We start from the raw sequence: 21,520 nt of genomic DNA, 5'->3' as shown, positions 1-21,520 counted from the left end.
TATTTCAAAATAATGTCAAAACGTTAAAATCATTATGACATCTTAACATTAAATTTTATGAGGACAGAGATGTTTGCTGGGATGTGTTGTTGAGGGCTAGGACCAAAATCAACTGCTAAAGGCTAAAAAAACCACAACTCTACCACAGGAGGAAAGGGGGTACAACCACAATTGTGGTTTGTACAAAATTACAAAAGGGGTAATCAGACCTGTAGTTTTATATAATTTGTATTTTTATTGCTTCATCTTAGTTATGTAATGTGATTTATATACAGTGCTTCTGAGTGCTGTATTAAATTGATAGCTCTTGCTGGGTGAACACACAAGTACTCTCTCTCTTTTCTTTAAATGTGCTGAATTTTGTCTTAGAGCAACCCGGCAAGTCTTTCCTCACAGTCAGAGGTCTGAAGAAAGTGAGTAAGTGTAGATAAAACCGGCTTGGTTAATCATCACTGAAACACAGGAAAAATTAAAATACATTTTTTGCTTGTGAAGTAGAGAAAAGCAATAAAAACAATGCCAGACGGTTAATGCCTCTCTTGTACCTTTCATTTCAAAGACCTCAAAAGAACATCAAGAAGAATAAAGGCAAAAATCTATTCCCTACTGGCATCATTATAAATGTTGTATCCTCTGAAATTCTAAAGACATCCAAGAAGAGTGGAAGAATAAATGGCACTGAAATAAAGAAAGTCTCTGTGGAGCTTTGTTCAATCGGCTTTGTTAGAATTCACTCAAATAGGATGATTATAAGAAAAGATCTCATTTGTTTCAACATTAAAGGAGCAAATTAATATGTGGCGAGCTGCTAATAATTGCCTCATTATGTACTGAATGGGCATTGCATCCAATTTACAAATTTACAATCATATTGATAAAGTAACAATTGGGAAGTTTAATCTGAATTTCCTAACTATCTGTATGATTAGTTGTGGAATTCACAGTGAAGCAGAGTCAGTGGTTGGAGTGAACCTAGAGTGCTAAGAAGTCACAAGAGAAATTCAGCTTTTCATCACTGTAAATTACATCTGCATAGGTCCTGAGCTAGATTTGGTCCAACTGAAGAGTGAATCTGGCAGCCTCTGCTAAGACAGGAGCTTGGCACGTGACTGGTCTGTCAAGACATTGTTTTGTTGGACTCTATTGACTTTTGTGCTGATGTTTTGGCCAAGAGGTTGGGACTTGGCCTGAGATCATCCCCGCTTGGGACTTCAGCAGACCTACAGGTCCGGGTCTGGGAAACTTGGTGATCCACGACCTGTGCCATCGGGAAACCCACCCATACAAACAGTCCTGTAGCTGGAATTTCAGTCTCTTGGTGGAGACATTTGAAATGACAGGGGAGTTGTTTCAAATTGGAAAGTAACCAATTTTCCGAATATTGACATACTCTGTGGAAGAGAATCATGTTTTGTGACCTACTTCTAGTTAGATTTGCTTGTGACCTTTTCTAATTCTGGCTGTTTTTGTTATTTAATGATTTGACCTTTGATTCTGTGAAGCCACTTCAGTGCTAAATGCAAAGATTTAATAACTAGAACTGTTTGATAAGTGACCTTTATTACACAGCTATTTCTCTTTGCTAGAGAAACGGCACTGCTTTGCAAGTTCTAATTCACAGTTTTAATTATCTTTTCTATTGTCTGTAAGCTTGCACAGGAAATGGAAAGGTCAGACATTTCATTTTCTTTACTGATTAAAATATAAGTGGTCCTCAACAGTTACAATGCATCATTCAGGAAGAAAATGGGACAATTTGTAAGAATCATGCCCAGCTGCTCTGCTGAGGACTTCTATGTCCTTCTGGTCAGTGATAAAATGAATAATTTTCTAGAAGCAATAATAGCTCAGTCCCCGTGGTGTGTAGAGGTAAAATATGTGTCTAAATACATGAAAAGAGAAGAAAAGATGGATGGGTCACTGTGGGGGATTTTTTAGCTCATATATCTACAATGCAAGTGAATGAAGATCTTGTGAAAGGTACAGGTAAACACTTAACTGATGTTCTTGGTCCAGAGAGCATAAACAGTAACAGCACAGGTTTCTGTATAGTCCTGCCAATCCGTATCAATCCCACTGCTGCTGGACCATCTCAGCAGGTGAGAGGGCATCCTGGACTGCCTGCCAGACCCATTTTTGGTTTCTCTGATAAGGCTGCTGATGAGTTAGTGTTTAATTGCTATCCTGGTGTTTGTGATATGGACACCTGTAAACATTTACTGTTAATTGCAAAACAGATCACCAAGAAGGCACATTTTCTCTAATTCTGCAGTTTTCATCTCTCTGTATTCTGGTTTCTGTGTATAAGAATTGTCTCTCTGCTTCTGTTCGTCCTTAATACAAAAAATACAGCAAGTTAAACGGAAAACTAATAGTTTCTCATACAGGTTAGGGCTATTGTGGGCAACCTTGCAGCCAAAAATCTGCATATGGGAAAAGGGTGTGAGGGATGTAAGACCCCAGAGTATGGGGTGAGGAGGGACAACAACACATCACCCCAACTCCTCAAGGGTCGTAGGGAGCTGTCAGCTGTGTCCTGGTTCAGTAGCAAAAGTTGCAGCCACAACTGCCCAGGTGCTTCCAAATTCTGCCCCCTTGGGCACCCAAATCCCTGTGCCTGAATAGCTCCTGTGGGAGCCACCTGGCAGAGGAGCTACATTTGAGCAGCTTTTGAGTCTTAAACTGATGGGATAGCCATACCTGAGCTAGGGTGTAATAATAAACAGGAATGTCATGTTAAAATAAGGAAAATTAGAAAGCTGGTTTATGTGGATTACTGAAACTGCCCCTTTTGTCTGTGACGCTTACAAACCAACACCATAAGCTGCTGGCCTGTCTCCACATGGGGGTTCAACAAATGAATATTGTTGTGTGTTTTCTCATACATTGAGGAAGATATGATGCAAAAAGATACTGAAGTCAATAGATGATTCTAGTGTCAGTGGGATGCCTGTCACGAGTGTCAGTCAGTTTCCAAACTCTCTCTGGGATCTCTGTTGGCAAATATGCATATTAGGACATGTAAAATTTTTCTACATTGTAAAAAATATTTATTCTGCGATAGGGCTGGGAGGGGTTAAGCTTCTGCCTCTACTGAAGAAGAGCAGATTATATGTTGACCTAGTGCAGGCATTCAGTATTATGAAAGCGCTTTATAAATTGGAACAAGGTAAATGAATCACAACAAAAGAGCTAGAAAACCGGGCGACACAATCGCAGGAGTGAGTGTACTCAGTTTATTTGAGCAAAACAGTTATACTCAGTGAATAGAAAATGTGCAATACATTTCTAACTAAGGTTAGAAAATCAAACAATTCCAAATTTAAGAGAGCAGCTCCATTTTAATGGAGAAGGAAGAATATTGTGAAAAGAAAAAAAAAAAAACACCCACAAAAAACAAGCAAAAACCAACACTGAGGTTAATACAAATGTAAATGGAACCAGATTCTTGACCAGATTGGCTTCTCCTATCTAGCCATTTCATATTCATCATTTGTTAGTTTGAAAGTTCACCCTGAAAGCTATAAATTAATCTACTGGGACTTTTAACAATTCACTTCATGTTAGGATGTAAGTTATGCTTATGGATTTGTTTAGCCATGTCCTCATAATGTAACTAAGAGAGGATTTCTGTAACTAAGCAGTAAACAGAAAGGCTGTTGTGTTCAGCTGCATCTCTTGGGATTTCGTCCCTGCTGTCAGAGGGCTATGCAGGACAGCTCTCTAAAACTACCACAGCTATAAAAAAAATACATGGTGTTCTGTAAAGGAAATGTTGCCAATGCTTTTGCATGCAGTCAGGCATCTTTAACTCCTGATGAAATGAGGAAAGAACATTTCCATGAACCACTCAGAGAAATCAAACCAGTCACAATAGAGAAATCAAACCTTTGCAATTGTGAGATTTATTGCAGAAGTCTTGCAGGATGTGCCTTAGTTCAGTACAATATTTGTCACCCAGAGATGAGATATTTTAGCTGTAGTAATTTGGTTCTTTTCAGACGTTTACCTCCTGTCCTTATATTATGCACCATTATCAAAGAAATTTGATGTTTTGTCAGCCACCATGTCCTAAGGTTATAGTGGTCAGATGTAGCCAGGATATTCATCCACATCAGCTAAATGGGGTGTGATTTTAAAGTAAAAAAGTAATAATATTTATAATAATATAAAGAAATAACCACAAGTCTGATCAGAAAAGCGCCTAGCATCCTGTCAGGCTAAATGTTCGAAGGACATGAGGGGAATTATTCCTCACAAACATTTAAACAGAAGTCACTGACTCCCAGTTGGGAGCAGGACAGAAGATCAAGTCTCTGACCATAAAAAAAATTGTAGATGATCTGTGGCCTGGACCATCTTCTGTAGACTTTTTTGATGGATCCAGTTTTCATTTGATTTAGATTTCTAACCAAACTTTTCATACAATCCAACTTAAATACAGGGCATTTCCTTTTAGTCTGTTGGTACAAAAGAACTAAAAGACACTTACTATTTATACTCTTGACAAATGGAACATCATATAGGTCCCTATATCGCTGTTAGATAACTGTTCCTATTTTCAATTCATACTGGAGAGATAGTACCCTAGGACATACTCAGGAAATACTGTCTTTGACTTCAGTTTGCCCAGGATTAAGTTCCTAGTTCATGTGTCACCAGTCCATCTGACTCTCATTTTTCATGGGTCATAACCATTCTCTGGAGAGAACAATGTATTCCTCTGTCTACATCTCCTTTCCAACTGCAGGATTTTCATGCTACTAGATTGCTTTTGAGAATTACATCTCATGTTTGACTTTATCACAAATTTGGGAACTATTCATTCAGACACATAAACACGGTCAGTATATAGTTAAATTTCCAGCATTATTTTTTCTGTACTTTTTTCCTACTGCTGACAACACCTTGTTAAAAGAGAAGGCAGCATTGATCTAAATATTGTTTTCTGCTGCTTCTTTCTTTCATTGATTTCTAGTGAAAAGAGTAATATTTAGAGGGGGAAAAAAGGAATGATGATTTTTCTAGTTGACTTTGGAAGGTGGAGAACAAAGGAAAAGATTGGAACTGCCTACTTCACTAAAAAAGGATTGCATTCAGAGCTTTGTAGTGGTAGGGTTTTCTACCAGCTCTAGCACATGGGGCTTGTTAGGGTTTTTTTTTTTTTGAGAGAAGCATTACTATCAATTTGTTGGCCTTTACTCATCTTTCTTTTAACTGAATTTTCAGTCTTCATGTTTTACAGATAAAGACTTGCCATGTATTTTTTGTTTTCTTTCTTCCAGCCTCTACAACTTGATTGTGACCTCTGTGCCATTGTTTCAAACTCGGGACAGATGGCTGGCCAGAAGTTGGGAGCTGAGATAGATAAGTCCTCCTGCATATGGAGGATGAACAATGCTCCCACAAAGGGCTATGAGGAGGATGTTGGGAAGAGGACAACTGTAAGAGTGGTCTCTCACACAAGTGTGCCTCTCCTACTCAAGAATCCCGAGTACTTTTTCAAAGAAACCAACAACACTGTTTACGTGATCTGGGGACCTTTTCGAAACATGAGGAAGGATGGAAATGGCATTGTGTACAACATGCTGAAGAAAACTGTTGACAGCTACCCAACTGCCAAAATCTATGTGACAACAGAAAAGCGCATGAGTTACTGTGATGTAATATTTAAGAAGGAGACAGGAAAAGACAGGTAAGTCCTAAATGTGAAGAACAATTATAATGTTTGAGAAAAGATGCATGAGAGAGGTCCATGCTGGATGCCAGCTACTAAATGAGTCCGCAGATATATTTTTAATGGATTGTTATATGGTTTTGACTGTTATAAGCACTTGATGAGGCAGCAGCTAGGCCCCATTTACCCCACCTACGCTACCTTCTGTTCTTTCCATTTCTGTTGGCTTGAGTCCCAAAAATATTGGATGTCTTCCTGAAACGTTTTCAAAGCTGTGTGTTGTTTTCAGCTCAATTTACTATTGATTAAATTGACATTTTATTTGAAGAGGATAATCCTACACAAACAACATTTCCAAATGCACAATGTCAGGATAACTCTGGATATTGTATTTTCTTCTCTGTTGAGATTTGCTGTAGCTTTTCTTCAAACACAAACCTCAGGGTTATGCATTATTTCTTGGTGAAAATGGATTATCAATGATACTGTAATAGATTTACATTTCTACCAGAATTATGCTGAAATTCTATTTTCCGTGCTTGAGAACGTGAGGGCTGTAGATGAAATGTGAGGGCTGTAGATGAAAGTGTGAGGGCCACTGTTTTGGCTAGCATGTTCAGAGCAGAAATTTGATTTGTGAAGTTAAGGCCACAAATGGCAGGATTTTGTAACCAAGCTGAAATAATGCTGATCATTTGTGTTTTGGCATGGAAGGACACCTGTCATGTGTACTCACTGGAGATAACTAGGAAGGAGTTTCCAGGTCACTGCTGTGCCTTAGTATTAATATTTGAATTTGCACATCATGAATTTGCAGTTGTGAAGGACTGTACTTATTTTGACCAAATTAAAAATACAGATATTCACAAACAGTTTAACTTAGTCCAAACTTTTGACTTAGCTTTTGAAGTAGAAGAACTTATTCTCTCAAACTTCCTTGATTCACTTTGTAATTAAACTGTCAAAACTTGGTTAGAGTGGATTTTTCTTTTTTTTAAAACTATTGAAACACGGGGAAGAACTTGCCCCTCAGCTTGTTCACCAGGCACACATGTTGCTGCTGTGATTCTGGAGCCAAAGGGAACTCCTATAAAAGTGTCAAGTTTATCATGGCTTCTTTAGTTTAACTGAACAAGCTCATGAACAGAGGCTAGTAGAGAAAATACACAAGATCCGTTCTTCAAAAATGCCCTCCAATAATCCAGTTTACATATTAATTGAGCTAAATATGTTTATGGATACATTATATTGCGTTGCTAAACATAAATTTCTTTATATTTATGAGACTTCCATGTTAACAGTCAGTCAAGTCACAGTGACTACATTATCAAAATCCTTATTGTATGACCAGACATTAGTATATCCTATTGAAAAAACTCATCATCCAATGTCAAAGTATCTTCATCTCCAGCCTAATGCATTACCCTTCAACAAATTAACACATCTCAAGGTTTTATTGTTACACAATTAATGCAATACAAATGCTTCTTTCCATGTCAAAGGCAGATTGAACTTCTCCCATTGCTTAAGAACTTTCACATTAGGCTGCTTAAGAACAAAGTGGCCCACTTTCTTTCTCCTTTATCCATTACACAACTAAAAGTTTCACATTGTGAACAGTGGCAAATTGTAAAGAGCCTGCCTCATGAATCACATCACATTGTGTTTGCACGTGCCTCACTTCAACACTGTGAAAAAAAATAAGACCACTTCTCACACTGGCAATCGGAGATAACAATATCCTTGTTATCTACTGCAACTTTCATTTTTAATCCTACTTTTCCACACCCATTACTAAGTGGTGCGTTTAACATCATATAGTGCACTTGTCAGCCAGAACCAAGGGAAACAATCAATGCGTCATCAGCCAACACCTTCTGTATCACAAGAAAACATCCTGCAGTTCCCTACTAATCAGGGGACCTCAGTTTGGAAACTGTTTCATTTTCTGTAACATCTTCAATTCACAGGACCCATTCTCTGTTTCTAGGGACGGTCATGAGGCTGTTAGAGGTATGTGGCATTTGTGGCAGCAGTAAAGGGAGAGCACATGAGATTTGTGGGTGATGAAAATAGTTTCGCACATTGTGCCAGACTATTACGATGCTGAGGCAGACTCAGGTTCCTCAGCCAAATATTCCTTCAGTTCCTCAGAGAAACATCAACTCTTGCTTGCAATATTAGATTGAACAGAGGTCTGTTTCAACATGTTCTCAGCAAAAATTCTGGAAGGAAACCAAGTTCAACTCATATTTTAAAATGTACTGAGTGGATTGTAACCACATCTATTTTAGTTTAATCCTAAAATACCGTCAGTATGTATAGTGTATGCTACTAATGCATAGTAAGATTGCAACAGATTTCTAGTCTGTCAAGCCTTTAATGAGATTTCTATTTCTACTCTTTGATGTACCATCTTTTTAGGTAATTAGTGGGACTTTTCAGTAGTTTCATCCTAGTGGTGCTCAAGTTTTAAAGGATGCTGTGAGAAGCAGCTAACACGTATATGCTGCAGTCACTTCTCTACTGCAGAAAAGCTCTGATCCTGCACCACACACAGAGGAGCTTCATCCCTGATTTCACTGAGTGCAGGTTCAAAACCCACAGCCTTGGTGTTGACAAATAGTTTATTATTGGTTCATGGAAGAAACAAGAATTGCCTCTAAATAACTTCCAACGAACAAGTTTGTTTATTTTGTAATGAAGCATTTTTTATTTCTACAGCAGTACCAAATACCCTCTCATATGGGCTATCCACACTGGAGAATTAACCTTGCATGTGGTGTTATGAATCTGGGGGACATACGTTCTTTCTGAGAGTCTTCATGAGTAAAGCATTTGAGTTCAAGGCAGTGAATGCTCATCCACTTTGAATAATTGTTGGATATAAATAATATTCATTACCAGACATTCACAAGTTTTCATTAATGCATTTTACTTGGTACTTCCCTAGAGGGAGCATAAAGCTGGCAGCTTTTTCCAGTACTTCACTGATGTTTTGATATGTTATATGTATTGAGTCAAGTGAAAGGATTTAAAGAAACGTTAGGTAATTACAAAATGTGGCATCTTTGTATGTACCTCAGTCCAAGTAAGTGGTTCTAAAGCCATCTATATCTTTGCCATGCATTAAAAATATAATGCAATGCGATGTAACAACATTTAATTGGTAATAACAGAGAAAACTGTAGTCTTCATTAAAGTAACAGAGCTAATTCCGGTCTGATAAAGTGCACTGAACAGCCCTAAATAGGTTTTAATTAGCTGGCACCAAAGCTGCACCACCCTTAGGGAGGGTAAAATTAATGAAAACTAGCAGCAAATAGATTAGTGCTACTGGATGTTATTGCCTTAGGTGAAGGTGATGAGGAAGAAAGGAGTGTCTTTTAAGGATCATTTAGAAAACAGTCTGCATTAAAAGTGACTTTCAAAAAGCAATGATAAAATAAATCTGTGCTAATATCAGTGAAGCAGTCTAATGTCATCCAGGCTGCAGACTCCATTTGTGTTTACACTACAAACACCTTGGACTAATCAGTCAGCACAGTATGTCCGAGTAGTGCCTCTGATGGCACAGCTCCACATCCCCTCTTGGGGCTGACAGTGCGAGCAGACCACTCCTGTCCCTCTGCACGTGGAGGATGTTGAGCTCCAGCAGACAGCCAGTAATGCATGTCTGATACTCCTCAAAGCACAGCTTAGCTTGGTGTTTGTAGTCGCTCTTCTTATAAATAACTACCAAAAAGAGCCTGCTGAGCTCTGCTGAGGAGCTGTATTCTGAGCTCCTAAAATTCCCGTTAAGAGACGTGAGATAATTCTGAAACTCAGCCAGTTTGGTAGACAGTTGACTTTCCACATACACTGTCTTAACTCTGACAACACCCATCCCGTATCCAAACAATTCAGTTCAATTCAACAACATTTTATTGAGACTATTAGCTATACAGGCACGTCTACAGGAGGCAGGCTCACTGAGCCACATTTGCAGTCAGATGGATGTTTTTGAAGGATTTTTGTTAGTATCTTGGACCATTCTGAAGAAATTAAATTGCTTTTGTGCTTCTCTTCCAGAAGTTCTTAGTTTCCTCTGTCTGTGCCAGATGGTGTTATGTGTTAGGTTGTGAGAAAGCTCCTTTATCATTTGAAGCAGAAAGATGGATCATTCTGATCACTGACTTCTGCATCAAGATTCAAAATTTGGGGGTGTGCTCAACCTTCTATTTTACTCAGTTCTGTTCACTAATTATTTATTACTTTGGCGGTATATGAGATCTATATTATATCTCTGTCATTTAGAGCTAGCAAATTATATTCATCTAAAGTTTGGATTGACGCTTAGACAACTGCAGTCATCACAGCTTCACATCAACTAATATGTGGTTTTTGATGTGTCTGACTAATCGACATGAAGCTGTAGTCTAGTAAAAGTCATTGAAATGAACAAACGAAATTACATTCTCTGAGGATGAAGTAGCTGCAACTTCTATTGGTTGGTGATATTCTCTGTGAATTGAGGTAGTAAAGCTGTCAGTAGCCAGAACATCGGCGTTTTATGCCATATTTCTGGTTGTTGGCTTGAATTAATTACAGTAATGCTATTTCCACTTTTGCACTTGCTTACATGTATGTATTAGTTTCCCTATCAAGGCCATTCAGAGAAAATATTAGCTAGTGTTAGGTAATATTTGCAGAAAGTTTTTAATTGGGTAGTTGTGAGCACTGACACTGAATCTGGCTCAGAGAGTCATGTTTTGGGACTTGGGAAGTACTTCCCATCAGTGCTTTGTATTAACATGCTTTTTCTAAAAAAAATAAATTCTGGGAGATGAGTAAAAGTTCATTTCATTTTGATAGGAAAATGAGCAGAGTTAGGGAACATCAGCATCTTTAAATTAAAGAACTCTTGGAAGAAAATGGTGGAAAAAATGATTCAGACTGACAGAGAGAAGTGTATAATGCCTGTTGAAGCATTTTTAAGGACTAAAATTAATTGTAGTTTACATTCTGATATTGCCTTTATCATGATGATGTAGTATCTGCTGCTGTACCAATGAAGTCAGCAAAAAGTTCTCAACTGCCTGTGAGCATCACAGAAAAACCCAAAATATGTGTTTGATATAGTGACCATTTTTCAAGTGCTTGATGGGGGATCTTTCTTGAACCATTGCTTGGCACTTTCTTTTTATAAAGTAATTCCTTCCAAAAATGCTAATGGATTTGTTCATCTTAATTCATAGAGGGTTTAAATGGTTTCATTGTCAGCTAAGACTGCTTTATTACCTGAAAAAACAAGGGTCTAAAGCAAGAAACCTTAATGAAATAAATAGATTTTTCATTATAGAACACTTAAAACCTCAACATCTATCGCTATTTGTGGTCAATCACCGGGCAGCTAACAACTGTTTTGGGGTTTGTATTCACTCTTCCATTTCCTGGTAAAACACCAGTTGTTCCTGAGTGTCCTAGATTTATTCCCTGCAGCCCATTACTAACTGCATTTATATTTCTTTATGAAGATTTTCCTAATTAAGATGAACATTTTTCTCTATTAGGCAGATGGAACTCGATAGAAGCATTCTGTTTTTATTAACATACCAGTAAATGCTGTACAAAGCACCGGCACTTTTGTTAAGAAACATAGCTCCTACTACATTACACTAATTACATAGTAAAGTGAAACTTTATTAAAAAATATCAATATTAGTGAACATTTTGTTATAAAACTGTGGCTGCATATAGATTGGTGTGGGCTCAGAGACCTATTGATTCTGTGGTGGTTGCTGACTTTAGCCATGGAGTTATTTCTTTTTACCTAATGATTTAAGTCAAGAAGTATATAACCAGGATCTACTTTATCTTTGTGCATTTCCAGATGTTCTTTGAATTATTCCAAATCTATTGCTTTTAATTTATCACATCTTCTTGAAGTGCCACTGAATCAGTTTTCTGCTCCTGACAAGCAGGATTTTAAATCTTCATACAGTGTTTGGTATCATCCTAATTATACACACACCTTTTCCATCCTGTCCTTTAAATATTCTGCAGCTTTTATGGTCAAGAGAGTATTGCTGATATTTCTCATGAGCAACATTGGGATTGCACATGTAGATGAGATTCTGCCTTGACATTTCTTGCATCCCATGAACATATACCTTTTGAAAGGATTAGGCAAGTCAGTGATTCATGTGCTAGCAATCCTGGTAACACTGTAGATCGCAGTGGTTCCAGTTTTGCTGCTGATGGTGAAGGTATTTTATGGTTGCAAAGACAGAAGACTTTGAGGAGAAAATTAGCAGAGGCATAGATTTTGAATGAAGCCTTTGGCGTTCATAGAAGCTTCACTGGATCATCTTCCATAGTGCAACAGTTTTGATTTTTCAGATCACAGTGCTTAAAATAGACCTTGGTTTTCCTAAAGGAGCTTAAAATTTTAAAGGAACAGAATTAATTTTTAAAAAATCAAGAAATTAATCTATTTTTTAAACTCAACATTGCTGCCAGATGAAATAGTTGTCTTCAAAAACAGAGTGATTGTCACTGAAGACTATATTTATATCCACTTGTCAGACAGCAATGCTTTTCTAAGATATATTAAATAGATTAGAAAATGAATGCAATGTAGCTATTACTTTAGTATGATACCTGTTGGTTACTGATAACTCTGGGCGTTCTAGTGGAAGCTTCCTAAAGTGCATTGAGCCATATTTACAATGTTTAGCAAAAGACAACATACTGCAATCAAATTGCATGAGATGCACTGGAAGATTTTGTGTTACGGAGTTGCTGCTCAAGTGAGGATAGCACCTTTAGGGGGTAGAGAATAAAACACTGCAGTGATAGAGAAGGGTTTCTGTACGTCTTTCCACCCACTAGCTTGTAAAACTTACTAGAAGACTTTTATAAGAAAAGGTGTGTGAGAACTAATTTCAGATATCTCACTGAATGATGTCTGGAAAAGATCGTCATCTTAAAGCTTTGAACAAGTAGGCAATACAGCAAAAGAAAAACTGTTTAAAAGTAGAAACAGTTTAGCCTGGACTGATGTTGGAGTATTTTACCTTAAAATGTAGAAAGATTAGTAAACAAATATTGCACTGAAAATTTAATTGGTAAGAAATCAAGCCTGTGTCAGACCTCATACATATAGGTGGGAAGAAAACTGTGGGGAAATGGTGAAATTTGTGTCTCATTAAATTAATTTAGAACCCGGTGTTAACTAGATGCTTGCATATGCACAGCATCTTCAGTGTGTATTTTTGCCCATATAAAAACAAAACAGATGTTCTACAGTGTTTTATTTATATGTCTGTTATCATGCATCCCATATAAAGAATTCAGGCTGAATTTCAGAACAATGAAACTGTGTAGATACATATGTGCGCACACGGATTTATAGCGCACACCTTTGAAGGTAACTCAGGATTCACAGCCACACTTCTCGGAGAACTTGATGTGCTATTGGGATATGCTACAACCTGCATTTAGAAAACAATCGCTGACTACATCCTATACAGTTCCTGTGATACTCAAATTCTCTGAGCTTTTAACAGTGAGGCAGCTATGCATTTAAAGAGTAACATGCACAAAAGCAGCGTGTACAGTTTTTCTCAGGCATTCACATCTTCAGCAGGTTTTGGAAGCTATAACAGTTTGGAAAAACCGCTACAGCTGTGGGGTTTTATTGTCAATCTTGAGGAGTGTCCTTGAGTAATTTGTCTGATGTCTTGGATATTGATCAGCATGTAGCTTAGTTTGGGTGTAAAGGGGAATACTTTTTGATGCAGATGTTCAAAGATTCAGCCATTGTATTTTCAAGGTTTTGTAAGCAATTCTTGTTTGTAGTAACATTCAGTATAGTTGGGACTGAGACACTGCTCATCTTGGAACCTGAGCAACCCTGTCCAGTACATTAGTATTCAGTAAACATGCAACTGCAATAGAAGAAAAGGTTTCTAAATGCCCATATTTGTTCTTTGCTGGTTTGTTGTTACTATCCCATCCTGGTCTTTGGAGACTTCTTTTTCTTTGTTTTTATTTTTTAAAGTCAGTCATCCCAGCAAGCATATCCTCTCTTCTATAGTTATACTGGTTACAGAAAGGAGGCATGAACTCCTTGCCTAATAACATTCTCTGCATGACTCGTTAAAACTTCCAAAGCACAGGATTTGCTGCAAAACTTTAAAAATTGCTGCAGAGGATGTGTAGAATAAGACACAGAGAAAGGAAAGAAAGCGATAGCAGATGAAATCCTAAGAAACAAACAGCATGCTTTTATCTTAACAATAAAAACAAAGATAAATGTCAGAAATATGTGCTCTGTGTTCAGTTTGCTCTCCATATGTTGTTTCAGAGTTTTCCTTGAAGTGCGTTCATTAGAGATGCTAGTGCTCTTGTCTACAAAAAGCATTCCAAACACTTTCCATGAGAGCATTTCCAAAAATATTGCAGATATCAGTTAAGACTCGGAATGCCTTTGTGAGGCAAGGCATATTTATCCCCTTTTCACAACTTGACTTCCCTGAGAAAAAGACACTGGGGGAAACCAGGAGCTATTGCTGTGCAGAAATTCATGCCTCTAGGGCTTTTTGAACACTGTATGCTTACTATGAAGGCATTTCAGTCTCTTACAGTGCTAATTTTGGGTTAGAATGGTCTGGAACTGCAAAATGGAACCAATTTCTGCTGCTCTATAACCTGTTTTCAGACAAACACAGTAATGTTCTGGTACTGGATTTCACTTTCATGTGAAATTAGCAGTAGTCTCCTGACATTTTACAATCAATCAAAATATTAGGGAAAGAAAATAATCTGAAGAGTATTTTCAAAGCAATATTCTTCTAAAAGAAGACTTTTAGTTTCAGTTTGTTCAAGTATTATTTGTTTTCCTATCCTGTGTCCACCTGTCTTAGCACTGTCTCCACACCTTCCACCAGTCCACTAAGAAAAGTGACTAGTGTTTGTCATGTGTAGCTTTTTCTTTTATCAAAGGAGAATTGTGTCTTTGCTGGAGCTTAGTGGGTTGGGGTTTATTTTTGCTTTGTCTCTCTGTGCTGCTCTGATTTTATATTAGTGATGACACTGTTGAAATATGTTTCATATTTGGAGTAGAAGAAAGCAGTGGTCCTTAACTCCTCTGGGCTTATTTCATGATTTTAAATTGCCTTTACCTCTTCTTCCAAGAAATCAGTGTGTTCTACAGAGTTGCATTTCAGCTCCGCTTTTCGCATCCTGCCAGGGACTCTCAGCTGCAGTGGCATCCTAGAGCCTTCTCGCTCCTAGAGGTATTTTGTGTCTCGCTCATGGAGTGCCTTGCAGATATGAAACTTCATTTACCTTTATATAGAATATCCTCAGGATATCCTCAAGCTTTCTGTACTGCTTAGACATGTCTAAGTACCAGTGGCTTCCTGCCAAGCTATGCTGCTTTGCTTGATTAGGAGAAAGGCAACGAATGGATGAGTAACTAAGGCCAGTTCATTGTATATCAGTGGGAAATAGAGTATTTCAGGCAATATTTCTGGATATGGCTTAAGATGGTATGTGGGGATGATATATTCAGGGAAGGGTTATTCCAGTTTCACTTCCAAGCTTTTAATTCTAGATCACTTAAAAGTTTTCCTCTGTTTTTGAAATAATAACCACTGTTTTCATATGTATTTGACCAGTTTCAGGATAGCAGTAGCAAGAGCAGCTCCACATGTTTCCCTTTAAACTTTTTCTGTCTTTGTACCAGAACTGAGACTGGAATATAATATAAATATTTTCTTTGTTATTACTTTACATTTTTCCCTGAGGCTATCATGTTTATTTCAAAACCATGGTCATCATTATACTAAAATGGTGGCATTAATACATTGGTCTCTCTGGGTAGATTATAATAGAAAGTTTCAAAATGATTGCCCACTAATATGAGAGGTGGAATTATGTATAGTATTGTATTGCTTTGTAATGAAACCTTTAAAATAACAATTATGTGATAATGAAAAGACTCGTTATGCTTTAGTTTATCTTTACATAATGTTAATAGTTAATGAAAACAGGGAAGGTTACATTACATTTCACTATTACACTTTACTATTCCTATTCACTATTACATTTCACTATTACATACATCTAATTACATTTCACTATTGCACTTCCTGTAAAGAGAACATTTTGCACGGAATTATAGATTTGCATGCTTCAGTAAAGTTTGTGTCCACTCTCTATGTAGTTCAAAATATAACTATTTTAAAACCGATGGTTACAAGTTCTTTTTTATTGAACGGTACATATAGCCTTCACAAAGAACCTTTTTGAAAATAAGTTATCAGAGGCAGTAAAATCTTGCAACGTGGCTGCATTGAACAAAAGTTTAAAAATAACTTTAGGTCCTTCAGGTTTGATGTGTTAGAAAAATGAAGGTAGCTTGACTCTGAGTCAGTCACTAGAATACTTTCTCTCTTTAGGTGAATGAGAAATGTTAAATGTATGCATTGTCAACTGTGGCAATTTTGGTTTAGTATTGTCTACTACTGAGCAGTATTGTCAGCCACATGAGCAAGTTCCTTTTCTACTGTATACAGAGGTGGAACATACAAGGAAAAAATAGAAAAACAGCGCTCTGACGTGGATAGACAAGCCTCACGTTTTGTGTGTTGGGATATTGATCCTCAAAGTTAAAAGTGTGTAGTTCAGGAATGCATAGCTAGAGCTCCCAAATTATCTTAATGGCAAGAATATTAATTAGAATTAAGACATTCTGTTATTTGTATATCCAGATCAGACTATGCTGATTTTTTAAGATGCAGTAAGATTATCCCCCAGTTTTCAATACTTTGCATATTTTCTAAAAATAATGGCATGAATGAATGTTACCTTTAAATGCCAAGTTCATGGAAGTGGGAATTGTATCATCTAATCCATTTCACTCTAAAACACAATTAAGAGATATCAATTGCACAGTTATGAACTAGGCATTAAAAATATAATTGCACTGATTTTTCTAGGTATTATACCAAATGACATCAATAGAAAATGTCTTTGGTCTAAGAGTGTGATATTTAATTAGTTTATGTCAATTACCTGCATTTCAGAAACAAATGGCTTGATTTCTTCATTGCATGAATGAATGAATGACTTGGCCTTCTGCCATTCCTCCACTGCCCAGTGTCCTATCTCCTGTCTACCCAGGGAGCACTGAGTGTATAGGCATATAGTCAGGGTACCTGACTGAGAGGTAAAGATGGTGATAGAAGGGGGTGAGGAGAGCCACAGGTAGAGCTGGCAGCCTCACCGCTGCCAGAAGTCCATGGCAGCCTGGCCTCCCCACCAAGGAGGCAGAGAAGCCTTTCCTGTCAAGGGGAGGGGGTTGTGGACTTCCACATTTCTACCACATTCCCTGATGCTCTTGCCCATAGCTGATGGGAAGGTTAAGGCATCTGCAGGCTGCTGGGGTGGGATTGCTACAGAAGAGAGTAAGGCTGGAGGCCAACTGAGTTATTTGGTGCATCCAGCTACAGGATTGTCTCCTTGGAGGTGACAGCTCTCGTGTCTTTGCAAAGGTAGGGTTTAATTTTCTGCTTCAGTGAGTTAATGGTGGTTTGAATTTGTGAGGCCACAGTGTGCATGGTTGGGTGATGATGTTCAGAGCCTGGTTACGGTCTGAGTCTTTGGATGCCAGGAGAGCTCAGTACATACTAAGGCATATGTTATCTGTGAAGCCTGAGGCCTGGCTCCAAGCAATTCCTGAAGCATTTCAACTTTTATACCTTCTCTCTACACCCACCTCAGATGCTTCCATTTGGATTACCTAAATCAAATCACAGGCTGTTATGTTGTTACTGTACTTTGGTCACAAACTCTTCCTTGTTCATATTTCTCTTTAATGGGATACTTGTTTCCATTTGGCATGTTTCTTGCTTTCCTTCAAATATCTTTTCCTTCTCTATCATTACTTTACTGATATTTTCCACACTTTTTCCTCTAATTTCCTGCCTCATTGTTTGTAACTATATCATCATATATAGCTTTCTTCTTTCAGCCTTTTGTCCTTTTATTGTGAAATATATTGCCTTGAACACACTTCCTGTTTTTGGCACAATCTCTTTTAAAACAGCTCACAGACCTGCAAGGTACCTGATGAAGAACAGCTTTGCCCTCGCCCTTGTGCTTGCTCTTTTGCTTGAATCCTAGAGCAGAACACCTGAAAGTCTGATCTGGAATTGCAGATCCCAACTCAGTACATCCAGTACTTAAAACAAAAACAAAAATATCACAGTGGGATGTAGAAGCTGTGCGTGATTATTTATTGATGGTTGTTTGTTACAGGAATTAAAACAGCAGGGAGCTCAGATTTTGATCAGAAACCAAGTGATTTTTCTGTACACTTTTTATTGTAAAATGAGAACATAATATAAACCCATTGTGCTCATGCTGTTAAATGCTAAGCTCTGGCATGACCTACTGTACGCACAACACGTTCCCTGTTACATGAGTATGTAGCTCTGTATATGCAAGCATTGATAAAGGCTTGGAGCTGTTACACAGCAATTTATACATATGTATATATATGAGCTATCACAAATGCTTCGTGTTTGTGCTCTAGTGTACCGAACACCGAGCACAATGATTTCAGTGTGAAAAGCAAAGGGATCTGGTATGTGGCTGCCCAGCTGGAGCCAAGGTAGTTTTTCTGTGAGCATCTAGCAGAAGAGGTGTTCACACAGAGACTCACTTCGTGTGTTCCGTAGTGTTAGCAATGAGCGAGTTCCATGTGGTTTATTTTGGCTTTTTGTAAGTACTTTTCAGTTGTAACAGTACAAGATAGCCAGTCTGGCAGTGACTTGTAGGTCTTTATGTGCTACAGATATAATTTCTTTGCTTTTAGTTTTTGTAACATCACCAACTGCTAAGGGAATTGATGTTTAATATGTTTCTAAATAAGTAAAACTGAAGTATAAATAAATAATGCCTGGTTTATTAGTCCAGGTGTTTTCAGCATTGCTGAAAGTGGTTTGATGACAGCCACCAGCACTAGCAGTGGAAAAAAACCCTGATTTCTCAGTGATTATTATCATTATAATAAACCATAATTGAAAGATTACAAAATTGATTCTTTTAAAAATTAATGTTGCATGAGTGAGCAGGCTCTGTGGCATTCACATTTTCTCAGTGTTACTTGGAGGGAAAATGGCTTGTTTTATTTTCTGGCAGAAAACTGCTGATTTTCAAACAATCACATTAGAGAAAACAGTCCCAGAGGGTTACAGGAGACAACAGACCTATGCCATTATGCTTTACCCTTTCCTGATGTGTTCGGAGAAGAGCCAGAAACAAAAGAAAGTTAAATTCATTATTGAGAGTGCCTTGGGAAAATCTGTTTGTCCAAGCAATTTTGCATGAAACGAGTGAGGAAATACTTGACTGCAAAGAACATAAACTCCTTCCATCAATATGCAATTTTCTGGATCCATTTGTCCAAATGATTATTAAGAACAGTTTCTAAATTTGCAGTGCTTTAGAACTTCAAAGGGCTGTGAAAGCATTAACTGTTAAATGGATGGAAGTATTTTTTAATAAATAGATTAAAAAAAGACCAAAGTCAGTTGTGAGAGAGTTTAAAGTGCAAAGTATTGAAAACAGCAGGAAACCTGAGGACCGGGAACAGCAATCATACGGTACCATCCGCCCCAATCAGGAAAGTGGGAACCACGAATTTGTCTTTGATGATTTCCTGTAAATATGCCCTTTGAGGACAGATTGTCCTGCCCGGTCTTGTGGAAAAACCTCAGAGTTACTTCTTTTCTCACCACAACATATGGATCTCAGCAAGCCCTGCTTCTCCATTTCCGAAGTCATTCCTCAGGTGGAAAAGTCTGAGCAAAGAAGTAGTGAAATATTGTTGCAAAAATGCTGGTTTAGCATCCTTCAAACCTGGTCAGTTTGACTGGAAAACAACTTTCTGCAGGTTTTTTTCCTGGCCATTTTCTTCAGTGAGGTCTGCCCAGTTTTCCAGGCCTTCTGCTATCCTACTAGAAGTGGTTTTATTGATGTTTTCATTCACTTCAGAATACCATGTCTCACTTTTCCCTAGGATGCAGCAGTATAAATAGTATTGCTCTCCCTGAGTGTGTAGCAGTGTGTGCTAAGGGCTGGGGAAGGTACATTTGGGTCTTTGTCTTAGTGCCCCCAGCTGTACATTCTATGTAGGGCTACATCTGCTTTGTGATATTGTTAGCAGGATGGCTGTTCTGTGTTTTGGGGGTGGCTGGTCTTTCTTCCTCGATACCTTTTCGTAACACTTTGCCTCTTCTGATGTTCTCTTATTGTGTCTGAAGGTCTGGGATCTGGGCTGTAGCCAGCAGTGTTGCACTTTGGTAGCTTGGGGTTTCCAGTCAGTGCCATGTCCCGCATTCGTGAGACACAAACATCAAAGAAACTCAAGAAATTGAGGTTAGCTGTGGCTTTTTCTTTTCCCATATATATCCTGAAGAGGGGCCATGTTATTCCACTGTAAAGTTGATGTTTATGCACCATTTCACATTGTCTAGATAGTTTGCAGTCTCTAAAGAATTTTTCTGTGCTTGAATTTACAGTAGACACACAACCTACCACATTTCATATGTATGCTCTTACTTGATGACAACCTCCTTCTGGCCTTACGCAAGGTTTTATTAAATAGAGGGACAGTTCCCGAGACCATCTTCCTTCCCAGGATTGAAATCAGTGTCCTTCCTCCAGTTAGATTTCATTAATAATATTTAGCATTTCATAATGCGTATCATCCACAGACCTTAAAGCACTGCAGGATGTTAAATCATCTTTAATTTCCCCATTTTCCCGATTGTAAAACTCATGCAGGGAATAATTTGTCAAGTTGTGCACAGGTATCATCCTGCAAGTCTACGGCAGAGCTATGAAGATATCCTTCAGTCAGGGTTCCCAAATGGACCCTGATGCACTACCTTGACATTCAGAAAGCACAGGAGTGTATTCTTGCCTATATAAGTTCGTGCTGACCTGGGAAGGAGTCCTGGATGACCAAGTGATGATCATATCCATATCAGGTGCATTTTTATAAATAAGCAGAAGTGGAACTTCCTAAGTGAATTCACTAAAAATAGCATGTTTCCTAAAATTCTGTATGACTAGATCCAGCTCTTGTGTCTTGGCCTCTGTGCAAAGACAGGCATGTATTGCTCAACTGAGCCTTGCTTAAAGATCACACTTTGCAGGAGGGAGGGTTGATCATTAGATTTGGGAAGGAATCTTACAAGACATGTTGGAGCACTCCACATCTGAACAGTTGCATTCCTGCCACCTTCCAGCAGTCAGCACTGCCCATCAAAGAAAATTGCTAAATAGCTCTGCTAAATCATTCTTCATTTGCATTAGAAATGGCTCTAAGCAATAACAGGATTACAGCCAAAAAGTGCCAGCACTTTATCATTCATTTATTTGATTTAATATATAGAGGTACCTATTTGAAACAGCATTTACTTTTCTTGAGCTCATCGTAAAACCAGCTCTGAATGGAAGTGTTTAAGGTAATGATGACTCCGATTAATTCCCTTAGAACAGCATGACTGGAATCAGATACACTATTTCTCTTTTCATTAGGCATTTCTGAGCTGCTATGAGTGATCTTATGGCATGAGAGGAATGAAATTAGCTGAAGAAAACCTGATGAAAATAGTCCACAATATGCTGCTATTCTTCTTACTCAACGTGGTAAACTGTGGGCTCAGATGCCTTTGCAGTGGCATCCCAATAGCGTTAATAGAACCTGATGCAAAGTTTCATTTCAGGAAAAATGGAAAAGCAGTGTTTACTGTGTGCTGCAGATTTCCTTTCGCCTGCGTG

At 38.0% G+C, this 21,520-nt stretch overlaps 1 protein-coding gene across 2 annotated transcripts in view; it reads left to right on the top strand.

Annotated features, from left to right (window-relative positions):
• Window positions 1-4,782: 4,782 nt before the first annotated feature.
• ST6GALNAC3 (ST6 N-acetylgalactosaminide alpha-2,6-sialyltransferase 3) overlaps window positions 4,783-21,520 on the top strand; it is a gene marked incomplete at its 3' end in the record, with an annotated part of 72,454 nt that continues 55,716 nt past the window's right edge. For both annotated transcript variants that reach the window (XM_082002790.1, XM_082002789.1), the window contains exon 1: window positions 4,783-5,695. In XM_082002790.1, coding sequence (XP_081858916.1) covers window positions 5,259-5,695 — 437 coding nt within the window. In that variant the 5' untranslated portion in view covers window positions 4,783-5,258. The remainder of the gene's footprint in view (window positions 5,696-21,520) is intronic.

This window comes from Phaethon aethereus, assembly GCF_964289735.1.
Source record: "Phaethon aethereus genome assembly, chromosome: 8".
Lineage (NCBI taxonomy): Eukaryota > Metazoa > Chordata > Aves > Phaethontiformes > Phaethontidae > Phaethon > Phaethon aethereus.
Note: the sequence above shows the minus strand (reverse complement) of the source record. Positions and strands in the feature narration are given on the sequence as shown.